The following is a 22,096-nucleotide window of genomic DNA, read 5'->3' on the forward strand; positions in this document are numbered from 1 at the left end:
GAGCGTCATCTACAGCCACCTTCACTTGTGGGGTAACTCCCTTCCTTGAACTCACCCAGATGCCTGTTTACAACAGATGGAAATTTCCTTCAGCAGACTTCACTTGTGCAGCTTTCCAAATACCCCTAAACCTAACAGGAAAGGAATTTGGAACTAACGTTATCTTAATGTTTTCGTGTTTGTGGAATTGAATTAGGCTTCTGTCTTGACATGAGAAAGGCCATTCTCTGGTTTTATATATCCTTGTTGCATTCTTTCTGAATGAATATTTAATATTGCAGTTGTATATTTTTGCAACTCTGGAGCTGATTAACTTTTTTGTTTTCCCCTGCAGCATTGCTGTTCTACTGGACTTTAGCTTTCATAACCAAAACCATCAAATTTGTGAAGTTCTGTGATAATGGAGTTGGATTTTCTCAGCTTCGATTTTGCCTCACAGGACTCCTGGTTGTTCTCTATGGGATGCTACTAGCTGTAGAAATCAATGTCATCAGGGTGAGAGTGAGTATCCTAAGTCTCCTTCTGTGTTTTTTGTTGTGTTGTTTTAGTGGGGTTTTTTTAATTCCCCTATCTGTTATTAGTGTGAAATGCATTTCTGAAGGAGAGAGAAAAATCCAGTTAGAAATATATTTGAGAATCAAAGGCTAATCCTATTTTATTAGGCCAGGTGAATAAATAATTTTTTAAAATGCTGGCTAGGAGCAGGGGAAGGGGATTGGGGAAAAAGAAAATAAAGGGGTGAGGCCTCTGCGCCAGCGAAAACAGCAGACATTGGCCTCACCTTTTTTCTTCCAGAAGACCTAAGATTGACTTGTTTGACTTCCAGTCACAACTGCACCTTCTCCCTTCCTTCTGCTGTTCCCATAGTTCCTCTAGATGGCCTTTCCTAACCCCATAACCATTTTTTCTAAGATCTATGAATTATTTCTCCAGCTACGGTTGGAGAAAAGAAGCATATCCAGAAATCCCACTAGGAATAATAGGTTTTAGGTACAGTCATGAGTAGAGATGGAATTAATTGTGTGATTGACTACTTTTCAGAAAGGCTAAGTGTGTTTTTTAAGATGTTTGGCTTTTCATTTCCAAAAATGAGCAATGGCTGGGAAGATTTTGACAACAGAATATCATCAGCTGTCTGCACTTGCTCTTTTGGCGTTTAGATCAAAGAATATACTTGTTCATGCTATATGCACTCTAGTTCAGTGGTTTCCCAAATCCATTCAGGACAGCACGGGTAGATCCATGTTCTGAGCTAACGACATGGGAGGCAGCGTGGTGTGGAAGATGAATCACTGTGATAACCTCAGGGCTGGGCCTAAGCTAGTGGTGCTCCCTGGAACTCGGAGCAAGAGGCTGAGGCTCTACTATTGGAAATGTAAAGTGTTTTTTTTTTCTACCAGTATGCAAATTTGTTCCTCATAAACAAGGTAATAATGAAGGTTTAGGATGATTTATTTCTAGACTGGATGCCTCTGATTTTCCCAAGTACTTGAGGAAACCGGATTGCTATGTTGGTTGAATTTGAATGCCTAGGTACTTTGAGAACTTGTGAGAAATGAAGAGTGATTTGTTGATTATCTGCAGTGTCATTTATCTCTTATCTATTCTTTGTGGACTTCCATGCATTTAGTGTGATTCTTTTGGTATTTTTCTGAATTTCAGAGATATGTTTTCTTCAAAACCCCTAAGGAAGTAAAACCTCCCGAGGATCTCCAGGACCTTGGTGTTCGATTCTTACAGCCGTTTGTGAATCTCTTATCCAAAGGAACATACTGGTGGATGAATACTTTCATCAAGACTGCCCATAAAAAACCAATAGACTTGAAAACCATAGGAAAGCTTCCCATTGCTATGAGAGCTCTGACCAATTACATTCGTCTTAATGAGGCCTTTGAAGCACAGAAGGTAGGCAAAGCATGGAGCTATGTCTGTCTGCTTCCTCCGTGCTTGAGTTTTGTATTACTTTTAATGCTAGAAGCGTGATATTATGTAAACAAACATGATGCAAATGAAGTATCAATTAACATAGCTTTCCATGCGCAAAGAGATCACGTACTCAGTTGTACCTCATACAAATAACAGAATTTCTCTAGTAAACATACATGTCAATCACATTACTGGTTATATCCATGTAAAATCCATATGGCCTCTATTTTGATGTGGAACGTAATTATGGACCGTATTCACTGAACACCATTATCCTTCTTCCTAATAAGACCCTGGAATCGTTGAGTTAGAGTCAGTAAGTATTACTGAGGCCTCACAGGACTATTTTTTTCCATGTTCTTTCAGTTACGGTTTGTTTGTAGGAGAATTCAGGGCCGCAACTACCTCAGCTCAAGTTCTGTTTGACTCCCTGATGGGACTTGAGTGTATTCAGGATTTGAAGAGAAGTCTTTTGCATCCTGTCTAAAAAGAGTGTAGGTTTCCAGTCTTTATGTTCACTGGAAAACATAACCTGTCAGTTCTCTCTTTTTGGTTTTTTTTTTTCCTCTGCTCCAGCAAGCCACAAACAACACACTTATTTGATCTCTATTAAGGTTAGGAAAGAAATCATGGTTCTTTTTGTGGAGAAGAGTACAAATTAATGCTTTGTTCTGACCCTATAAAAACAAATGAAACAGTAATTCTAGTTCCTGTGCTTTTCTAGCTCAAAGATTGCAACTGGTTGTCAGTGAATTAAAGCAGGAATAGAAATACCAATAATTTATCAGACCTGGATTTAATGTATAACGTAATACTTAACTATTTTTTTTTTTTTCATTCTGAGTAGAATAAAAGGTCTTCATCTCCTCAAGGATCCAGATCCATTTGGTGTGCTCTCTGCTGTGCTTTTGGAAGACCATTACTTCTCAGTAGCACGTTCCGTATTCTGGCTGACTTGCTTGGATTTGCTGGTCCACTCTGTATCTCTGGGATTGTTCACAACGTTGGAAAAGGAAATAATACTATCCGCCCACAGGTACTGTCAAAATCATAAAAATAGAGGAATCAAGTAATGCTATGACTGTGTAATATTTGGCCTCAGTAAAGAAAGTGACACTGCAATGTGTTTGTGAATGCTAGAAATGACAGTATTTATGCACTGCCTCTTATCCACTTTTATACCTTGATTGGGAGGAAAATACGTTACTTGTGGATCTAGTCAGGCTTGCAGTCTGGAAAATAGCCTCATTCAAGACAATGGTGAGGCATATCCATAATCCTACTCATACCATAAGGGTTTTAGATACAGGCTTGGGTAGAGACTGAATCAAGTATGTTACTGAGTGCTCTTCAGAAGGGAAAAAGTGTGGTTTTGGTAGGCTTGGCTTTTGATTTCCAAAAATGAATGATGTCTAGGGATTAAAGCAGGCTTTTGTCATCACAATAAAATCCCAAGTAACTTAACTATGACAAGAAATTTCCTGTGGTGTCTTTGGGGAAATTGGTTTTGAAAGATCAACTGAAACATGTTTTGAAAGATCAACTGAAACATGTTTTTAAAGGATGCTGCTTAAATGAATGTTCCCCAAGAAGAAGCAGACATACTTCTTGATTAAATTCAACAACAAAAAACCCCAAAAGACTTGGGAAGCATCTTCTTATTTTAAGGTGAGGTTACTCAGGCTGGATTTCTGTGAGAAAAATCCATTTATTTCTGCAGCTCACTTACTGTTTGATATAACATTTTATTCCCAAAATCTGTTGACACCAATGGAAATACACCCATTAATTCGAGTATACTTTGGATTAAGTCCACTGTAAATATTGAAATACATCAGATGCATTGCAGAAAATTTAACAAAGGCATCAGGCTAAAATTAATTACTTATCCATTTTGCAATCCTTATCCTAATATTTGGGAACATTAATAGAGCAAGTAGATTCAATGGAAACCAGTTGAAGCAGGAAATTAAAAAATAAAGACTATAGGGCTATGTTGCAGCAAAGTATTGTGGAAGGTTTTGAGCTCTGTGTCTTGATAATTTGGTTAGAGCACTGTTTCAGCTGCAATTATACCAAATCACAATTAGCAGATTATCCAATGTAATTTTCCTATTAAAATGTCAGCTAGTACTTTTCTGTGAACAAAGCTCAGGTCTGGTCCAGATAGGCCCTAAACAGAGCCTCATCCAGCTTTGTCATCCTCACCGTATCTAGTGAAGCTGTAGCCTCATCACTGCTGCTATTTACACCGTTTGGAGATAACCCAACAGCAATATTCACTGATGGTGATAGTCCATGAGTGACCCTTAAGGGTGCATTTTACCTTTGCTAAAAGGTCTCCCAAGAGGCTTTTCCTGCTGTCTTGACCTAGTTTATAGACTTTTTTTGTTGAGAGACTAATTACCTTTACATCTGAAGATTGCTTTTGTTGGATTAGATGAAATATGTTTCTAAATGAGGAAGGGCTTTCTATTCGAACTATCCATAAAGAGCCGGAGGTGCTCAGGAAAACTCCCACGTGTATGCACATACCTAGCCAGCTGAGTCGAGTTGGGAAAAAATACGCCAGCTCTACTGCTAGGAATGTTATGTTCTTACCTGTAGTGAGTAAAAAAAGGAGAACCTTGTCATATTACTTGTTTACTCCTGAGAGCCACATAGATTTGAGAAATAAGCCTTCTAAAGCACGGTCTTAGGAAGGTAAAGATAAGTTGGGGTGAAACATTGTGTCTGATATGCTGCTTGATTTGAGGGTGTCAAAAAGAATGGCCATATACAGAGGGACAGAACGGGGCAAGCAGTGTCATCTGTGAGTACGGGAGAGCATCTTTTATCCATCCCTTAAAGTGACATCTCTTTGTTTTGAACAGTTGAGATTGAGGAGATGTTGTAGTAAGTCAACTGTATCTTTCAAACAGAAATCGTGTTTGTGAAACTGAAGGCAAAGAGATAAATCCTAAGATAGAATATTTGCTCTATCCTTCACACCCTTTGTGACAGATATAAACAACTATGGAGCTGGAACTCGTGAGATCACGTGTGTGTCATGGGCAGTATTAACTGCTTTATGCCGTAGTTAGTGAGAGGACAACAGCGTCTTAAATTCTGTCATGCTCTTCATGTTTATTTATAACTCCAGTATCAATATTTATGGCCACCCGGGAACATTCTTATGACATGAATTTCTCTGAGTGTTAATCATTTCACACCGAAGGAGTGACTGACAGAACGATAACCTTTGTATTTTGCCGGTAGCATCTTCACATTGCAGTGTCAGGATTAGCAGTTCCAGTATTAGGAATATCTGCTGACATAACACATTCAAGTGATACACCAAACCTACAGCCTCCTTGTTTAAAATAAGTTTAATCTCTGTATTAGCTTGTCATATGGGGTTTCTGCGTATACACAGTTAACTGCAGGGTGGAGGTCAGATCTAATAAAATGTACAGACAGTGAGATTTTGCGAAATATAGTTTATTAAACGTTAGAGCAGTCTTGAAAACATCAACAGCAAAGAAACTATTTAGGCAAGGAGCCAAGGGGGGAGAGAGCAAGGCAGAGGCATTTTAGTTTCAGAAGGCTTCCCGAGGTGAGCCAGCCTCTGAACTAGTTGTGGCATCAAAGGTGCCTGCTTGTTAAATATATTCTGGAATAAAGGCACTGCTTTCCGGAAAACTATAGACAGGCTTCGAAATGCACTTTGTTGATCTTGTGAACTTGTGGGGAGATAACGACCATGAATAAAAATGCTGAACAAGATGCTGCAAGCCAAGTACATGTGGTACCAGGAGTTGGAAGGGTGGGTTTTCAGCAAGTTGTGAACATCTTTTTAGTATTCAGTAACCAGAGGTGCTAAAATAAGGAGACTAATTTCTGACACTGGGCAGTGCACATCCTTTAAAAAATGGCCATCTGGAGTTACTCAAAGCATTCTGGAGTTTTGGAAGGATATCAGAAATCCTATAAATGTCATTCTGCCTTTAAATAAAGCTTACTGAGTTGGCACATTGTATGACTTTCCTTGAATTCATTAACTGTGAGGTTTCAGCGAAGGTTGGGAGCACTTTCAAAGTAATAAACTGTGGTTATCTCTGCTTATTAATTATGCAAAGATAGTATTTAAATTACCATTGCACCTGATGTCTAACTTTCTTTTTTTTATAGACTAAAATTCTTGGTGTTTTCTTTATTTCGTCTCAAGAGTTCCTGTCCAATGCTTATGTTTTGGCTGTACTCTTGTTTTTTGCCCTTCTGTTGCAAAGGACGTTTCTCCAAGCATCATACTATGTTGCTATTGAAACAGGAATCAACTTGAGAGGCGCAATACAGGTAGCCAATATATTATTAGTTACCTCATTTTCATACAGTCATACATGTATTCGTAAATATAAATTATAATTATAGTAATGAAATTCTGAAACACTTCTCTCCTGAAATGGATTGAATGTAACCGTTGCCAGTAAGGTTGTGTTATCTTAGACTTGTGTTCTTGCCTCTGCGTCCTATTTTTATTCTATAGAAACAGTAATTTGTAATATCTAGTGCTGCATTTCTTCTAAATTTGCTAACATGAAAAAAATGTAATTTTTGAAAGCACCGAGGTTGAGAACTACACCTCTTCCTTCTCAAAGATGCCTTTTTGTAATATCCCGTGCAAATAACACAGCTTTAAAATGCCTTGGAAATAAACTTGGGACAAAAGCATAGGTTGTATTCCCCATGCATGGGGTAGTGTCTTATTCCATGGGTCAGGCCACAAAATCTAGAGGGCATTGTGAAGTCTGTAATTACTGAACATAACTAAGTTTGGTAAAATGGAGTCTATAATGACTGTGAACAGCAGATCAAAGTTTACAATAGTATACCCAGATCTGTGCCTGGAAATGAGAGCATTGGGTGTACGGTTACAGTGCGATATTGCCGAGAGCGCTGGCCGAAGCCTGCCCTCTGACAGCCTGCAAAGCCAGCCGTGTAAGTGACACTGTTTACCCACCGAGGTACACAGATCCCGGCAGAGGCCATCTGAGAGATGGATGCTTTCAACAGCAGCCTGATTGTTTAATCCTCTTTTGATCTTGCACTTGGAAGCACTTGTCAGCTGTCAGACTTCTACATTCCATCCATTAGTTGTCTCTTATTAGAGTGAAGTAGGAAACTTCTAAAGAAATATGAATTATATAAATATATTTAAAATATATACTTAAAAATTGCATGTCTTGTATCAAGCAGAAGAGCTGCAACTTACTGAAAAATACATGGACCACAGCAACCGTAAAAGGGGAGTTGTGGGAAATTAGCGCCAAGTTAATTTTCTTTAGGAAAATCTTTGTTTCTCTGCACTGGATATTACACAGAGGCCCAGATAATGCCAGTAGTTGGACCATTCAAATTGGAAATTTTCTAGCCATCAGTCTAAGCAGCAGAATTAATGTTAATCGCAGTCTCTGTGCCAGTATTTTTTTCCTATAATTTTTTGATTTTCTTAAAATCTTTTATCTCTTCTCTTCCACTGTGTAAAGCTGCTGCACCTGTTCAACGTACCCTGTATGAGATGAAGGACAGTTGGCACTTGATCTGAAGGCTCTTACTGAATCAAGGTGCCTCCTGTCAGCTGAGTCTCATGACTACAAAGCATCACTGTAGCCTTTTACCAAATCAGCTGGTAAAAGAACACTTTCATTGTTGTGTGTTAAGCTCTTTTTATACGTGATGCCTGATTCTGCACTAAGGTAACTACTTAATTCAGTACAGAATCGGACCTGTTAGATTAGTCATCTGTGAACTAAACTTCGTAATGGGACTGAGCTCTGTAGCCAAAATGTAGCAACATTCTCAGCTATGACATTGGTCCTGGGGTTGGATGGGGCCTGAATCAAACTTCAGAGAAAAATAACAAGGATTATAATACGTTGACTATTATATAGTGAATGTAATAATATTTTGTTAGCAGTAGTCACAGCAAGGGCACTCCATGGAGAAGCTGGAGGTATAAATCATAGCTGTTAGCATGGTTCTTGGGCCCTTTGGGAAGCAAAGGTTTCATTCTCTTAGTGATCCACAGGGATGGAAAAAGGGAGTGCTTAGACAACCATTATGTACCGAATTGCACTTGGCTTTTTGTGGGTGAGCAGTAAGACAGTAGCTTGAATTTTTTCATCATAACATAAAAGGCCAAACTTTAACCTCTTCATTCAAGTTACTGGAAATGTTGGTTTCCCTCAACATGCTGGACTATGCCTGTGTTTTAGACGGAGCTAGAAACCTTATTTCTGTATGCTAATACCTTTTGATCTCTTTTCCAGACAAAAATATACAATAAAATTATGCAGCTTTCAACCTCTAACATGTCTATGGGGGAGATGACTGCAGGACAGATCTGTAACCTGGTTGCCATAGACACAAATCAGCTGATGTGGTTCTTTTTCCTCTGCCCTAACCTTTGGGCTATGCCAGTACAGGTAAGGAGATAGAACATGCTTGTGTTATTAATGTGCATCAGTCTGTAGTGATTGCTTGCTTATGGATTTTATGAATGTAGACACGTTAAAGAAGTTATTCTTTAACATGAAATAAGATTCAACATCTAGAAAATTCCTATATCATGTATTTCACAACTGTGACAGGACTCTAGGTATTTCGGATTGTGTTAGGATCTTGACCAATGCCAAATACGTTCGCATTTTCAACAAGAATTTATGCGATGCAGCAGGTTTTGTTATTCCAGCCCATTCTCTTATTACATCAGGGGAGTTAACAGGAATGTATTACAATTGTTTGTCTTCTGAATCCCAGCAGAAGCAACAAAAGTAGCAGTTTATTAAGAAATATGATTGCTTAGAGATGATCCTTTGGACGTCCCTTAATTACGGCTGCCTCATGGGTGAAACATTCTAATGTATGAAGTTCCACAGATTCGTTACATGAGATGGTTTTGTTACTTTATTTTCTGTGGTATCTGGGGTCTCGTGCCTCTGTATACCACTCTCATCCCTTCACTCTCCTTTCTCATGTGCGTGACACGGGGCAGATCACCCTTCCGAGTCATGTCGAATCACCCAGTGAATCCTGGTTCCACATCCTATAGCCTCATAGTGTGTGTGCCCAGTGAAATACAACTGTGACTTCTCAAGTCTTTAAGATGAGGAAAACAGAAATTTAAATTAATCTAAGCCTATTCTCTTACTGAATCAGGAGTTCATAGGCTGTCTGACATGGAAACATGGTATTTTCCCCTCCTTCATTATTCCAGCTCTATAGATTGTGTAATGTCATGTGAACTGATGGAGCTATGGAAAAACTGATCTGAGCAAAACTAGTCTTTTTTCAGTGAGGCAGCACTCCTGAGCCTGTGGTGAATCCCACTGGATGGCCATGTGATTAATTTAAGTTTACATTATCAAAAGAGTAGAGCAGACACAGAGCACTAGGAGGTCAGAGCAATCTCAGTACAACCTTAAATCATTTTTCCAAGTTTACTCTTACTGAAAGAGGGCAAATTAGTTTGGAGGAGCCAGCCTGCAATTCTTTCTGCTCTCTTCCAGCTACTATCTGTAGTCTTGCTGAGAGTGCTAAATGTAAATACAAATAAGAGAGGCAGCAGAGTTTAAAATTACTCAGGATTTTCTAAAAGTATCATTTAGTTTCAAAACCTTGATGAAAACTCCATTGTGTTGGTGTCATGAAGGTGGTCTGGTTCAAGCACTACAAGGAGGCTGATTTGGCCAGTGTGGAAGTCAGGAAGGCACAAGTAATCCTCTCAGCAGCTTTGCATTTTGCATTGCCTGCTCTTGTCCAAAAATGAAATAATTTGCATGAGATTGTTTATAGACTGCAACTGGCAGATGATATTTCTGGTCTCTTTCTAACATGACTTTAGGAGTGCTACTTTAGAGTTCCTGTGTCCATTAACATCTGATATGAGTGATTTTATTCTATAAGATCTTGAGCATATAAGAATACTACGTTGAAAATTTGGGGATAGGGAAGAAAAGCCAGCCATACAGGTGGCGATGGAAAATCTGTGAATGTCCTTCAAAGAGTAAGGTACCAGACTGCTGGCGAGCAGGAGATTGGGATTTTGTTTCTGACAATAAAGATACATATTAGAATTGAGTGGGGTTTATAGTTGTTCCTGTCAAAACCAAGAGGTTTAGGTCAAGTTGTTGCATATCAAATGAGCAAGTCCTCCTTTGTGATGGTCTTAAAAATCATCTAATTGCATGGTAAGATGAATTAACTTCCTAAATTCTTGAATGCATCTTATATCCTTTTGTGTAGTCTGTGTCCTTGGGCAGTATCACTCTGGTAGTGGGGTGGGTCGATTTGCTTCTGAGGATGCAGTAGGACCTGGAGGAAGAAGCAATCTGTCTGAATCTCTGGTAGAACTCTCACTGACTCCCATGAGTTGTGTAAAGCCTCGGATCAGGATAGTGGACACATTAAGGTGTGACAGTCTTCTGAAAATATGGTTGTATTTGCATTAATACTTACCCTGCGATGCTCTTCAGTAGATTGGGACAGTCGGTGTCAAAGCATGCTCCTCTTTAGTGGATGGTGCACGTGTTGCAAGGCACAAATCAAGGAGTCACAGTGGTCACAAAGGTTTCTCCAAAACATGTTTCCACAACATTCATTTAATACCTTCTTTTATGAGGAAGTGAAAGCAATAATTGGATGCTCAAGAGATGGCTAATAAAAAGTTGAACAAGCTTCATTATTAGTTAAAACAAGTTTTTAATTATTTTGTAGCTCTTAACCTAACAATCAACATTTCAGCATTTGTTGGGGGTTTTGTAATTATCCTCGACTTAGACCTAGTCATTCATAACCAGTTAGGTTTTCTATACAGTCCAGATAATTCGATCCCCATCTTTGCTCTGACTGGAGTCAATAGGAGCTTTATCATTGCCTTAAGTTACTGTCCGAAGGCCATTGAAATCCATGAAAAAAGGCCTGGAAATATCCATCAATTGAAAGACGCCTGGAGTAGGCTTGGCTCAAACCCTGGGAGCAAAATGAGGCCCTGTAAAGCCTTTCCCCCTACCTCTGTTCTGTAAACACACTTGTTCAGTTTCGTTGTGATTATTAAAAAATCCTGTATTCTCATATCTCTGGTCCATTAGCAGGGATAGCTTACAGTTATAATGAAAGGACACTTGTCTCTTTCAAAACCAGCCACAAAGCAGTGTTTGGCTGGAAGTACTTGCTGCCTTCCATAAATAATTAAGACTAAATAACCAGAGCTATTGGTGAGGTTCTTGCTTGTGATCTATATATCTCTGGCAGGTGAGAGCTTTGGGATTTTCATGAGAGGGAAGGCAAGTGTTTTATTACACAGGTTTTTTTAAAAAATATGATCCTTACCTTCTCAGAAATATTAATGAGAGCCTTCTCATCTGCCAGGTGCTGTTCTCCAGCAGTTCAGATATTGTCTATGTACTGTTTATTCTTGACTGCATAGCCTGCAGTGTGATAAATACAGAATTACTCGCAATAATGCTTATAGTTTTCAGCACTTTTCAAATACAAATATTCACATACTTGAATTGAGAATATATTTGTTGTCCCATACATAATGAATGTATTTTAAAAGTTTGCCCTTATCACAACATAAAGAAGATGAAAATGGGATCATTTTTAACATATTGAAAATACAGAATTTCCATTGCAAAAACTGGCCCTTTCAATAGCCATGATGGGATGGGGGGAGCAGCTGTGAGCTAGCAACTCCCTCAAAATCCAATAGCTAGAATAGCTTTCTCCGTGTCTGTGTGAGAAGCTGACGCTCTGTTCCTAGAACCAGATGGTCCTATAATGCCTTGACAATCAACCAGTAGTGGGGGGAAGCAGAGGTCAGTGTTTCGTGCACACTGACTTTGCCGTTTTGAACATCTGAGCACTGTTCAACGCTTTTGTCTGTTTTGAGTGCCTAGATTGTCTGTGCACGAAGAAGCAGCTGGTAATGAGTATCTTCTGAAGCCCAAGACCAACCACTTCATGTTTAGGAGGAGAGCTCTGGTGGGGCTATCAGACAGAGGCCTTGCGGGAGTTTCTTTGGCTTCATAAACTCATGGATTTCCTGACTTCAGATGAAAGCAAATTGGTCACTTACTCGTCACTAAAAGATTTTTAATTTACAATTTAACCTTCACTCTTACTAGATTTGTGGTGCATGTACAGTAAGACTTTACTTTCATGTTAATGAATGTTTGGTAAGTAAAGACTGTGACTCATTTTAAGAGTCACGATGCAGAGGCATCAAAGGAATGTGAAGGGGAAAAAAATCTGCTTTTTCTCTCTGTGTGCCTTAAATTCATGAAAATGTCAAGATGGAAATGTGGAAACTAAGGACTCGATTTTTCTTCATGGAAGCACCCAAACCCTGTGAATATGTGTGGGAATCGATGGGTTTATGATGACTGAGCTTTGGATTGATGGACGATAGTGTTTCTGTGAGGGTTATGAGAGTATGCAAATATAGCAACAGTAGCAGAATACGCTTCAAGGAAATTTCCAATTGTATTTTTTTAATTAAGGGAAATTGTGGATGAAATTAACTTTCTATCACTATGTCTTCTGATTAATTTATCAGCTTATACTGGTGAATACATAGTGTCAGTGCTCCAGATTGCTCAGGAGTCAGTCTTTGGAGTAGTGGTACTTAACATTGGTAGTTTGTATGTCTTGTTCACGTTTATTGAGCTTCTTACAGGATCCCTTTCCACCCAGACTGTGGCACTTTAGATTCTGACCTAACCAAAGACAAACCTTTTTTTTTAAGCTATTTCTCTAACCCCCTTTTTTTTCTTTTTTTTACAGTCATCGTCAGTCTGGTACCAGACATCCTTAAAACAATCCCTTGCAAGTTTATGTTAGAGTTTATTTGAAGTTTATTTGATGGTTCTTACTGATGTGATATCTGATGTTCCTTTTTAATGTACTGGTCAGCAATAATGTCATGTTAATATTTACAAGATCAATTGTATTTTTAATAATATTTCATATTAGATTCTATAGTAAGCAAAGAAGCATTTCTTCTTTATGGAAGTCCCTTGTGTTGTAGACTTCTGAGTTCTGATCAAATTGGGAGATGTAATTTCTCTTCAGGTGTAAAAATGCTTAAATGTCAAAGAAAAAAAAGTCAAAGAAAATGCACTCTACGTCATCTGGCCAATGTGGAAAAATACTTCGTAGTGACTACAAAAGGAATATCTCAATGTGTTACTTGGAAGTATTTTAAAATAACTTTTAAATTTTATTAGAAGTTCTTTTTGTAAATGTATATAAGTTATTTTAAATAGCTGTGAGATTTACATTGTAGAAGATATGCAAATCTGTACAACCCAGAAACACTAGGTGGATATATTTGGTCCTCTGAGAGAATATCCTGACTGATCAAAACTGTGCCAGTGATGCAGAACATAGAACGTTTGGGGATAGGGTTAGCTGCGGTGGCTGTTGGTTTTGCACGTGCTGTCCAGTTACCATGATAACATTACGTGATTCATCTTTGTGTACATACACAAAGCGAAGCCATCCCTAGTCTTCCCCTCACTTTCTTTTCTCCCAACAGATAATTGTAGGGATTCTTCTGCTCTACTATCTTCTTGGAATCAGTGCCTTAATTGGAGCAGCAGTAATCATAGTCCTTGCTCCTGTTCAGTACTTTGTAGCAACAAAACTCTCACAGGCTCAGAGAAGCACGTTGGTAAGTGTCTTCAAACTTGTAAATGATATTTATATCACCTCTGGTAATTATGCATTGGTCTGTGTTTGGAATTACAAAGCTAACCGTGGACATTGACCAGGAATTGATTCTCAAACCGTTTTGTAATGCTCAGGAATGTCAAGTTCAAGAAAGTGAAAAGACAATAAGCATAACAGTAAAGACGCAATTTTGGGGTTTATCCTTTTCAACATGTTATATGTTTCCCTAAGAGCAAAAAAACCTTGAGGTCTTTCTAACTTGCAAATGTAAATGGTCAGTAATCATTGACTGAAATGGCTTTCTACAGTCAGGTGATGCACAAACAAATGATTTGTGCAGAGCAAGCTGTCAGGGGGTAAAGGAAGTAGGAGTGTTGTGTCCAAACCCAGACCCCAGATACAAAATAGATGTGGGAATCTATCAAACTGATCTATTTAAATAACCTCCTGGCAGTAGTAACTCCCACTGCATACTCCTCAGCTGGGAAGCTTAGAGGTCTGCCAACTCAGGAGCAAGCTGTTCCTCGATCCTCTCTTGGCTTGTCTGTAATTTGAATCACCTGCATCAGTGCTGACAAAGTTACCTCGGTTCATAGAATTACCATGCCCAGCTGCTCTGAACCTTACCTGCACATTCAGCCACTCTTGCACTGCCAAGGAGGCCCTGTGAACCTGTAATGGACCCAGACAGCTTGCTGGAATCTCTTCCACCACAAATCACGGGTGGTCCTGGGACTTATTTGTGCACCTTCCTGTGTGAAAAGTAATACCTTCACTTCAGTTGTATACACCCTTCTAGAAACAGACAGTGTTCCTCCCTGTAGCGGCCAAGCAGACAGTCAGCATCGCCTACAAATTCCTGCAGATGTGAGCACATTTTGTTGCACAGTGGGGACACTTCTAGCACAGACTGCAGCATGAAGGTGCTTGAGCTAGCCTGAAAACTGGAATGAGCATAACATCCAGTCAGGCTTTACTGGGAGTATAACTTTTCCAGTTTATTACTGTGCCTGAGCCAGCTGGCCCTGCTCAAAGTCACGGCTTCCTACAGAATCACAGTTTCTGGCTGGCATGGTCCTGCTGCTTTGAAGCCTGGCAGCACTGTTTCCACATCGTGTTGCCTGGGCAGAGCGGCATGCCCAGCCGCAGCTTGGCTGGGTGTTCTGATCTCCTCTGTATGCTGCCGGTGTGCCTGTTGAAAAGCCAGCCAGCGCTGCCAGTCAGGAGCAGCTGCCTTGCAAATGATCAGAAAGCTGACAGAAGAGTGAAATTTTCAGTACAAGCTCTAGGTGTAGGAGTGCAAACCAACAGCCTGTGCACTTGAGCTCTAGGGAGGCTCACCTATGTGGAAAACATTCGCAGAACATCTGAATGGACAGAACCAGTGAAGTACACCCGGCTGATTACTGATCCAGTTTTTGCGTGATCCTCGTGTTCAGGGGACTGTTACACTCTTTAAGTAAAACTGTATGTAAATGTTGCAGGAGTACTCCAATGAGAGACTGAAGAAGACAAATGAGATGCTTCGAGGCATTAAGCTCCTTAAACTCTATGCATGGGAACACATCTTCCACAGCAGTGTAGAGGAAACCAGGCAAAAAGAAATGACTAGCCTCAAGTCTTTTGCCCTTTATACCTCCATATCCAGTAAGTCTCTTCCTTCGTTCTAATCCACTGCTCAGCTGAATTGCTGCTGCATTATTAGCTGTTAATGAGCTTACCATTCCTCTGTCGAGATTGTTTCAGTTGCTTTAGGCTCTGTTCCGTACTCCTCACTTTCCATTTAATTCAGTAGAATTTTGCCTGTATGGGAAATATGCCTGAAAGGGAAAGTCAGTACTAATGCTTCATAGCATTAGTTTTTGTGGAGAAAAGCTTTTAAGGGACCAGTGTTTCCCAGGCTACCTTCAGCCAGCAATATGCACCTCTATAATATGGCATGCGGGAAGAAGCCTTTGATGTTTCTTTTCCTCCTGCATTTTGCACCACACGGTGTATGATAATGTGTGACAGGAATTGTCATTACATTGCAGCTCCAACAGGTGGTATTTATACTTTCTTACTCAATAGTTGGATTTCTTGTAAAAACAAGTGATTCTTAAGAGCATTTCTGTATCCTAAAAAAGTAACCCTTTCCAGTCTGGTTAGTATTATTTTATTTCATTCACCCAAGAGATGTGCAGCTGACTTTCTTCCCTGCCAAATGATCACAAAGGTAATGCACTCTGATCCTTGAATTTGGCTGACATTCACTTTTAGTTTTCATGACTTCTGAGACCAGAATTGCTCTCTGGGCATCCTGAGCTCTCTGTGCTTGGAAGGTAGTTTCCATTTTGACGTAAAAGCTAAAGTAGACTGCATGACTGGAAACTCTGTCCTACACCTAGGTCAACTCAGAGAGGCACCTCTTCATGTGGCGTTAAAATCTATTTATATAAAGTAAGTGCCATAGGTTCAGCCATAGGACTGGAGGAGCTATGGAGACATCCTTGATTTCAAATCCTCACAGCATCGTTTATAACAGCTACAAAAATGCATATTCATCCCAAAAGTACTGACTGTTATGTAAAGAAATAGTGACATAAATATGAAACCATATTATTAAAAGCAATTCTAAATATGTACTGATGCTTCTTGAAATGCTTAATGTTTACATTTACATTCTTGTTTGCATTATGGGTGATATTGATATGTATGTGAGACGTGGTGGTTCAGTTTCTCAGCTGGGGTAAGTCAATGCAACTTTTTTTTTAAGTTGTTGCGTATCATTGGCTTACAAAGAGTATGGTAAGTCAAACCAAAAAGGCGAGGATTAAATAATATTCTCAGGTTGCGATGGAGGGTTCAGATGTGTGGGGTAAGATCGTAGCTCTAGTTCTATTTCAAGCTCCCAGATGGATAACTGGGTTTTATTGCATTTCTAACCCTTCTCCCCTTCCACCTGTTTAATAACCTCTGCGTGCTATGGTATACGAGTTGCTATAGTGAGGGAATCTAGGGCACCAAGAAGGGCACTGTTCGAGGTCAGGGAGGAAACTGGTTCATTGTTTGCATTTTAACAATTCAAGGCCAAGCTGAAATCAAAGTTCTACAACGTTTAGGTACCATTAGAACCTGTATCGAGCTACCAGGGATGTTCACAAAGTGGCCAAGCCTGACAAAGCAGGAGTAATCTGTGAGTAAATCCTCCTTAAAAATAACCCAAGTTAACAATAGAGTGCAGGGTTGCCAATCATTACCCTTTGAGCTGCCTTCTCAGAGCTGGGGGAAGCAGAAAGCCCTGTACTTCAGAAGTGGTGCCCAGAAGTAGGTCACAACTTGATATATGTGCCATGGCTCTCCTAGGAGGTCCTGCCCCTGCGCTGTGGCATGGGGTGGAGCTAGATGTGCAGCCAGCCTGCGGGGCACCATGACCTGTGCAGCATCTGCTTTCCTCTCACTGTTGCCTGCCAGACCTTGAGACAGAGCCCTTCTGAACTGTGTGTGAACTGATCACAGCTCAAAACTGGTAGATTAGTCATCTTTTTCTAGGGTGCACTGCCGGGTTCTGTCTGTTCTGATGACATAAACTGCAGACGTTTTAAAACGATGTACTGATGTGTATAGATACTTGCACAGTTTTTGAATCTTAAGCATAGAAAATGCCATTGTAAACCAGTGCTACTAGTATTTTAACATTTAGCACGTTGGAATGGAAATTGTTTCTAAATGTTCCTATGTTTTTCCTTCACAGTCTTTATGAATGCAGCAATACCAATTGCAGCTGTACTTATAGTAAGTATAGACTTTTTAAAGTTATGTTAATCACAACTGCATTTTCAGCTATAAGCGATGTGGAAATGAGGAAGGAGGAGGACGGGATGCAAACCTGCTACACATTTGCAGTTCTTCTGGGAGAGAATGGAAAATGCCCACTTGTTGCCTGTGACCAGAAGCAGCCTGGAGTATACAGCACTCCCCCAGCTGTTTAGAGAGTATAAATTAAGATTCTGTTAATGAAAAATGCTTATGAAATATAAACTCTTTGTGCATTTCCTTCTTTATGACAAAACGCTGATGATGTCTGTCCTCTTGTAGACTTTTGTGGTCCATGCTCATCTGACAACAAAAGCTGACTTCTCCCCGTCTGTGGCATTTGCCTCCATCTCCCTGTTTCATATTCTCGTATCTCCGTTGTTCCTGCTCTCCAGTGTGGTTAGATCCACTGTCAAAGCATTAGTAAGGTAAGAACTGTAAAATTAATGTTTTTACTACCACCTCTGGGACTTTTGAGAATGTGTTGCTCATTGTTCCCTTGCTTGTAGCATGTGGGCCAAGTTCTTTGCTGATGCAATTGTCACAACAAATACGTTGTGGTCCACAGCTACTACTTCATTGTGTAGGATGAGTTGAGCTATATAGGTACAGCCTGCAATGTATGCGGTAACAGGAAAGGAAGAGAGAACTTACTGAAAATTTCCTTTTGTAAGTCGCCCAGATGTTTCCTTCCATCAAGCATGTAGAAGGGAACAAGGTAATCACAGAAGCGCCTGTGTTTCAGCACGTCCCTTGGTCTGTGCTTAGCCTCCACCCCACTGCCTGGGAGGTTGCCCGTTGGTGGAAAGTTAGACTTAATCAAACAAACAAACAAACCATGAAAATCACTGTTAAGTGAGAGTAAGTTAATGACTAAACATCTACTCCAGGTTTGATGAATTTTTATTTTCTTATGAACGTGTTAGTCTGAGCATTCAAAAACTGCAATAACAGCTGGTAGAACTGCTGTTTTGTTGGGAGTTTCTTTGAGTATTGGCAGATCTGTGTAAAAAAACTTCTTAATGTTTTTCATATGCAGTGTAACTCTACCTGACTGATGGGAGGAAGAGAGAGTTTGGGCTCCTTACTCTACTAATACCCCTTCATGACCTTCAATATAGCTGTCTGAAGAGCTTGTCCAAAGTACGGGACCCAGCCCTTGCTTACTTGCCTTTGTGTCGCTTTGGAGATGAAAAGGAGACTACAGCAGGAGGCTGAGATTGCCCTTGCTGTCTTGAAATTCCCTGGCAGCGCCAAGTCACAGCTGTGTCCTCTCTCCTAAAAAATGTGAAATCTGAGAGCAGCCATGGCTGGTATGAGACGTTTTTGCAGCTGCCGTTGTAGTCCCTAGAATCATGGCAAATCGTCATGCTAAGATTGCAGCCAGCAAAGCATCTGCGCGCCCACACTGGCACTAGTAATGGGCATTTATTTTGGCTTGTCTAAGGATTTCTTTGTAAACGTGTATTTCTTTGTGTGCTTGTTAATGCTGCAGGAACAATTCTAGTGCAATTAATATCAGCCAAGTATTAATTGTTGCTAGCCAGGAGTTCTTCATGAGTTATCTTCTTGTTAGCAGGGTGTTGCCCCACCATTTGTAGTACAGACAGGAATGGCCCAGTTCAAACTCTGTAACGAAGTTGGCATGATCCTCGTGTTCCTGGCTGGTTGTATCGCAGTAACCCAGGCAGCATTCCAGGGTGCTGCTCGTGCTACTTTAGATGTATCTTCTGGGTGCTCCATCTTCCAGTGTGATATTTTGGAAGCACATGCCAGATATTTTCAACGCATGCTTCCTTACATGGTTTGAGAACTGTGAAAAAGCAGTCAGTTACTAGAAAACTGCGCTAAGTGAGCACAACCAGCATTTACTTGCTGTTGCTGTGTCCTGCTAATGCACCTTCCTGCTAGTAAGTAGGCTACCAGTAAGATCAGGTAAAGGTAACCTAACTTAAAAAGTTGGAAAAAAAACCCTTGAGTTGCAAAGCATCCTCATGGATTGTTACTGATACTATCAGAACATCTGTGTGATTGATTCCAGTGGTAAAACAGATTGAAAGCTTCTGTTCCACACAGGGCTCCCACAAACTTTGCAGGTTATGAGGCTAGGGTGTTTGCTTCTGAGAGGGGGAGCTGTTGAAAGGCTTTAGGAAGGTGAGAAATTATGTTTACCTCTTTGAAAAGCATTTCTTAATATGTAGAGTGTTTATGCCATTGAAAATTTAAACTGACCAGCCAACTGATGTATTTTTTAGATGTGAGGTGTTGAAGGACAAAGGGTACAGTGTACAATTTTCCATCGGCAAAGGTCAAGTAGCAAGAGTGGCATCGTGTGTAGCTGGGTTTAATATGAAACTGCCTTTTCAGTCAGCTGTGCAAATAACAATGTTTTAATCAATACATCTGTACTGTGCCTCAAGAATAAGCTCCCCCTTGAAGATATTGGAATACTAGTGAAATAGCGATGTCAGCAAGAGCTCTGCAGAGAACATGGTTTTTTTAATTCTTAAAGTGTGTAGAACGGTGTGGCATCCTGAAATATGAGTTGCTGCCTCTAACAAAAGATTTTCTTATAGCTATACTGTGTTTCCTCAGTAATTGCCACAGGAGCAGCAATTCCAGAATTAAGCAGGGCATTGGGCAGAGAGCTTGCAGACGAAAGTCTTGGCCACCTTGATACGTAACAGGAGAGCGAGACAGCAAAATCGAACTGTTGAATAGACACAGTCTTGTTTGGGTATGCATGATCCAAGAATATGTTTGCTGTCTTCTTTCTCCCTCTGTAGACCCTAGAGCAGATACACAGCGGACTTCCCTATCTGCTCTTCACACCTTCAGAGCAATTATTCAAATGTCAGTGTTGTCCTATAGAAAACAGGTGCAGCTGCGTGCCAACTCCATATAGGCAGCATCTAAACCACCATTTGGTCCATTTGAAGACATTTAAAATGTTCTTTTAAACATCTGGTTCACTGAACAAAAAAAGTAAGATCATTCCTAGCCCTGTTTTCCAGAACTTTGTGCAAATAGGTATGTCTAGTGATGGGACTTCTAATTTTTTCTTTTGAGATAATAGACATTCTCATGAAGGAATTTTGTTCCAACATTGAGCTTGAATTACTTATTCCCTGCCTTGTCCCAACCCAAACAGTTGTTCTCCGCTTTTTCAGTTTCTTAGATTGTAGTACCTGCTTTAGCTAAATTCACCCTGCTGTATGTCTCTCGATCCTCAGCTGCCATTAGCAAGCATGCAGGTTGACAGAAAAACTTCAGAACGAGTTCTCTGCTAGGGAGCCCATAGGTGCCTTCGATCTCTACTTGCAAGTTAAGAGCTCACTGTACAGGGGTCTGCCTCAGGCAGTGCGGTGATGCCTTGGCCCAAGCATTGTTTGGCACCAATGGGGTATCTCGTGACATTTTAGAGGAAAATAAGTCTCCTTCTGAAGAGGAAATCCCCAGCAGTGGAATGCAGAATGTATGTTGGGTGGGGGAGTATTTTTAATTTTTTTAAGAATTGCATACTAACAGGTAGCCACATCACTATCCTACAGTGGCATTGTTTGCCTGCTTCTCCCTAATTAGCCTAAAGCTAAATATTGAAATCAATTTTTTCAGTCCTCATGTGTAAATTTATTTCTAGGACCCTAGAGGCCTTCTGGCACTCTAGCATTTTGGAGACTGATAGTTAATTTATTTCCAGCTAATTGAGCCCCTTTGATGTTGCATTCATGATTCAGTCCACTTCCTTTAGAAATTTCATTTGCTGTCCCTGTGGGTAGATTAGACATACATTTTATAAAGTCAGCTACACAGATAAAATCGATGTCATGATCTGTTAAATGTCATAATAAAGGCACATTATCTCTTAACTAATTAAATCTTAACCAGTTTGTGAAGATTTTATGCCTTCCCCTTTGTTGCTGGTTGTCAGGATTCCTTTTATATCTCATCTGTTGACCGCTGTTCTGTTAAGGTATATTCCTTTATCACATTATCTCATACGCTTTGTATTTATTTCCTCACAGCTGGTTGAATTTAGCTCACAGTGTATGGATTTCATCAAGCTGCTAGTGCTCATAAGGATGTTCAGCAGAACTGACTGTGCAACACTTCAGTAACATAAATAACTTTAATTCTACTTCAGCATATGGCTTCAGAGTGAGCAGCTATTGTAGCTGGTCTGTATCCCACCAAATGCCTGAAAAAAATCTTTTGCTTAACCTCTTGGGTGGTATCCGAAAAGACAAGACTTGAGAAGCACCTGCACAAACCATTGGAATATCATAGTTGTAACAGGGCGGGTTTTGTCAACTTACTTGCAGTAACTTCTCCTTGCACATTTTCATACACCTGTAACAAAAAGGTAAACAAGCTGTGCAGAGACGGTGGCTGAGGTGCGAAAAGGGGTCCTCTACCACAGACATTGCTGCGAACAAAAGTTTTGCATTCCAGGGTGAGGTGTGATTCTGGTTTTTTCCCTTTCAGTGTACAGAAACTGAGTGAATTCCTGTCAAGTGAAGAAATTGGAGAAGAGCATGATAAATCCGCAGAGCTAAGAAGTGCAGATAATCACAGCAAATACCAGGCAGTGGTGAGTGATGCTGTTTAACTGCAGATGAAGTGGCCGGAGTGATTTTTACCGAGAGCAAATTTTTTACTTTTC

General features: G+C 40.1%; 1 protein-coding gene across 1 annotated transcript in view; it reads left to right on the top strand.

Moving 5' to 3' along the window:
* LOC104500601 (ATP-binding cassette sub-family C member 8-like) overlaps window positions 1–22,096 on the top strand; it is a gene marked incomplete at both ends in the record, with an annotated part of 44,278 nt that overhangs the window by 6,685 nt on the left and 15,497 nt on the right. The window contains 10 exons of the mRNA XM_010144268.1: window positions 335–501; window positions 1,663–1,905; window positions 2,774–2,962; window positions 6,097–6,261; window positions 8,235–8,390; window positions 13,505–13,639; window positions 15,123–15,285; window positions 17,372–17,412; window positions 17,716–17,861; window positions 21,919–22,024. Coding sequence (XP_010142570.1) covers window positions 335–501; window positions 1,663–1,905; window positions 2,774–2,962; window positions 6,097–6,261; window positions 8,235–8,390; window positions 13,505–13,639; window positions 15,123–15,285; window positions 17,372–17,412; window positions 17,716–17,861; window positions 21,919–22,024 — 1,511 coding nt within the window. The remainder of the gene's footprint in view (window positions 1–334; window positions 502–1,662; window positions 1,906–2,773; window positions 2,963–6,096; window positions 6,262–8,234; window positions 8,391–13,504; window positions 13,640–15,122; window positions 15,286–17,371; window positions 17,413–17,715; window positions 17,862–21,918; window positions 22,025–22,096) is intronic.

The sequence above is a fragment of the Buceros rhinoceros genome, unplaced genomic scaffold, assembly GCF_000710305.1.
Source record: "Buceros rhinoceros silvestris isolate BGI_N320 unplaced genomic scaffold, ASM71030v1 scaffold38199, whole genome shotgun sequence".
NCBI lineage: Eukaryota > Metazoa > Chordata > Aves > Bucerotiformes > Bucerotidae > Buceros > Buceros rhinoceros.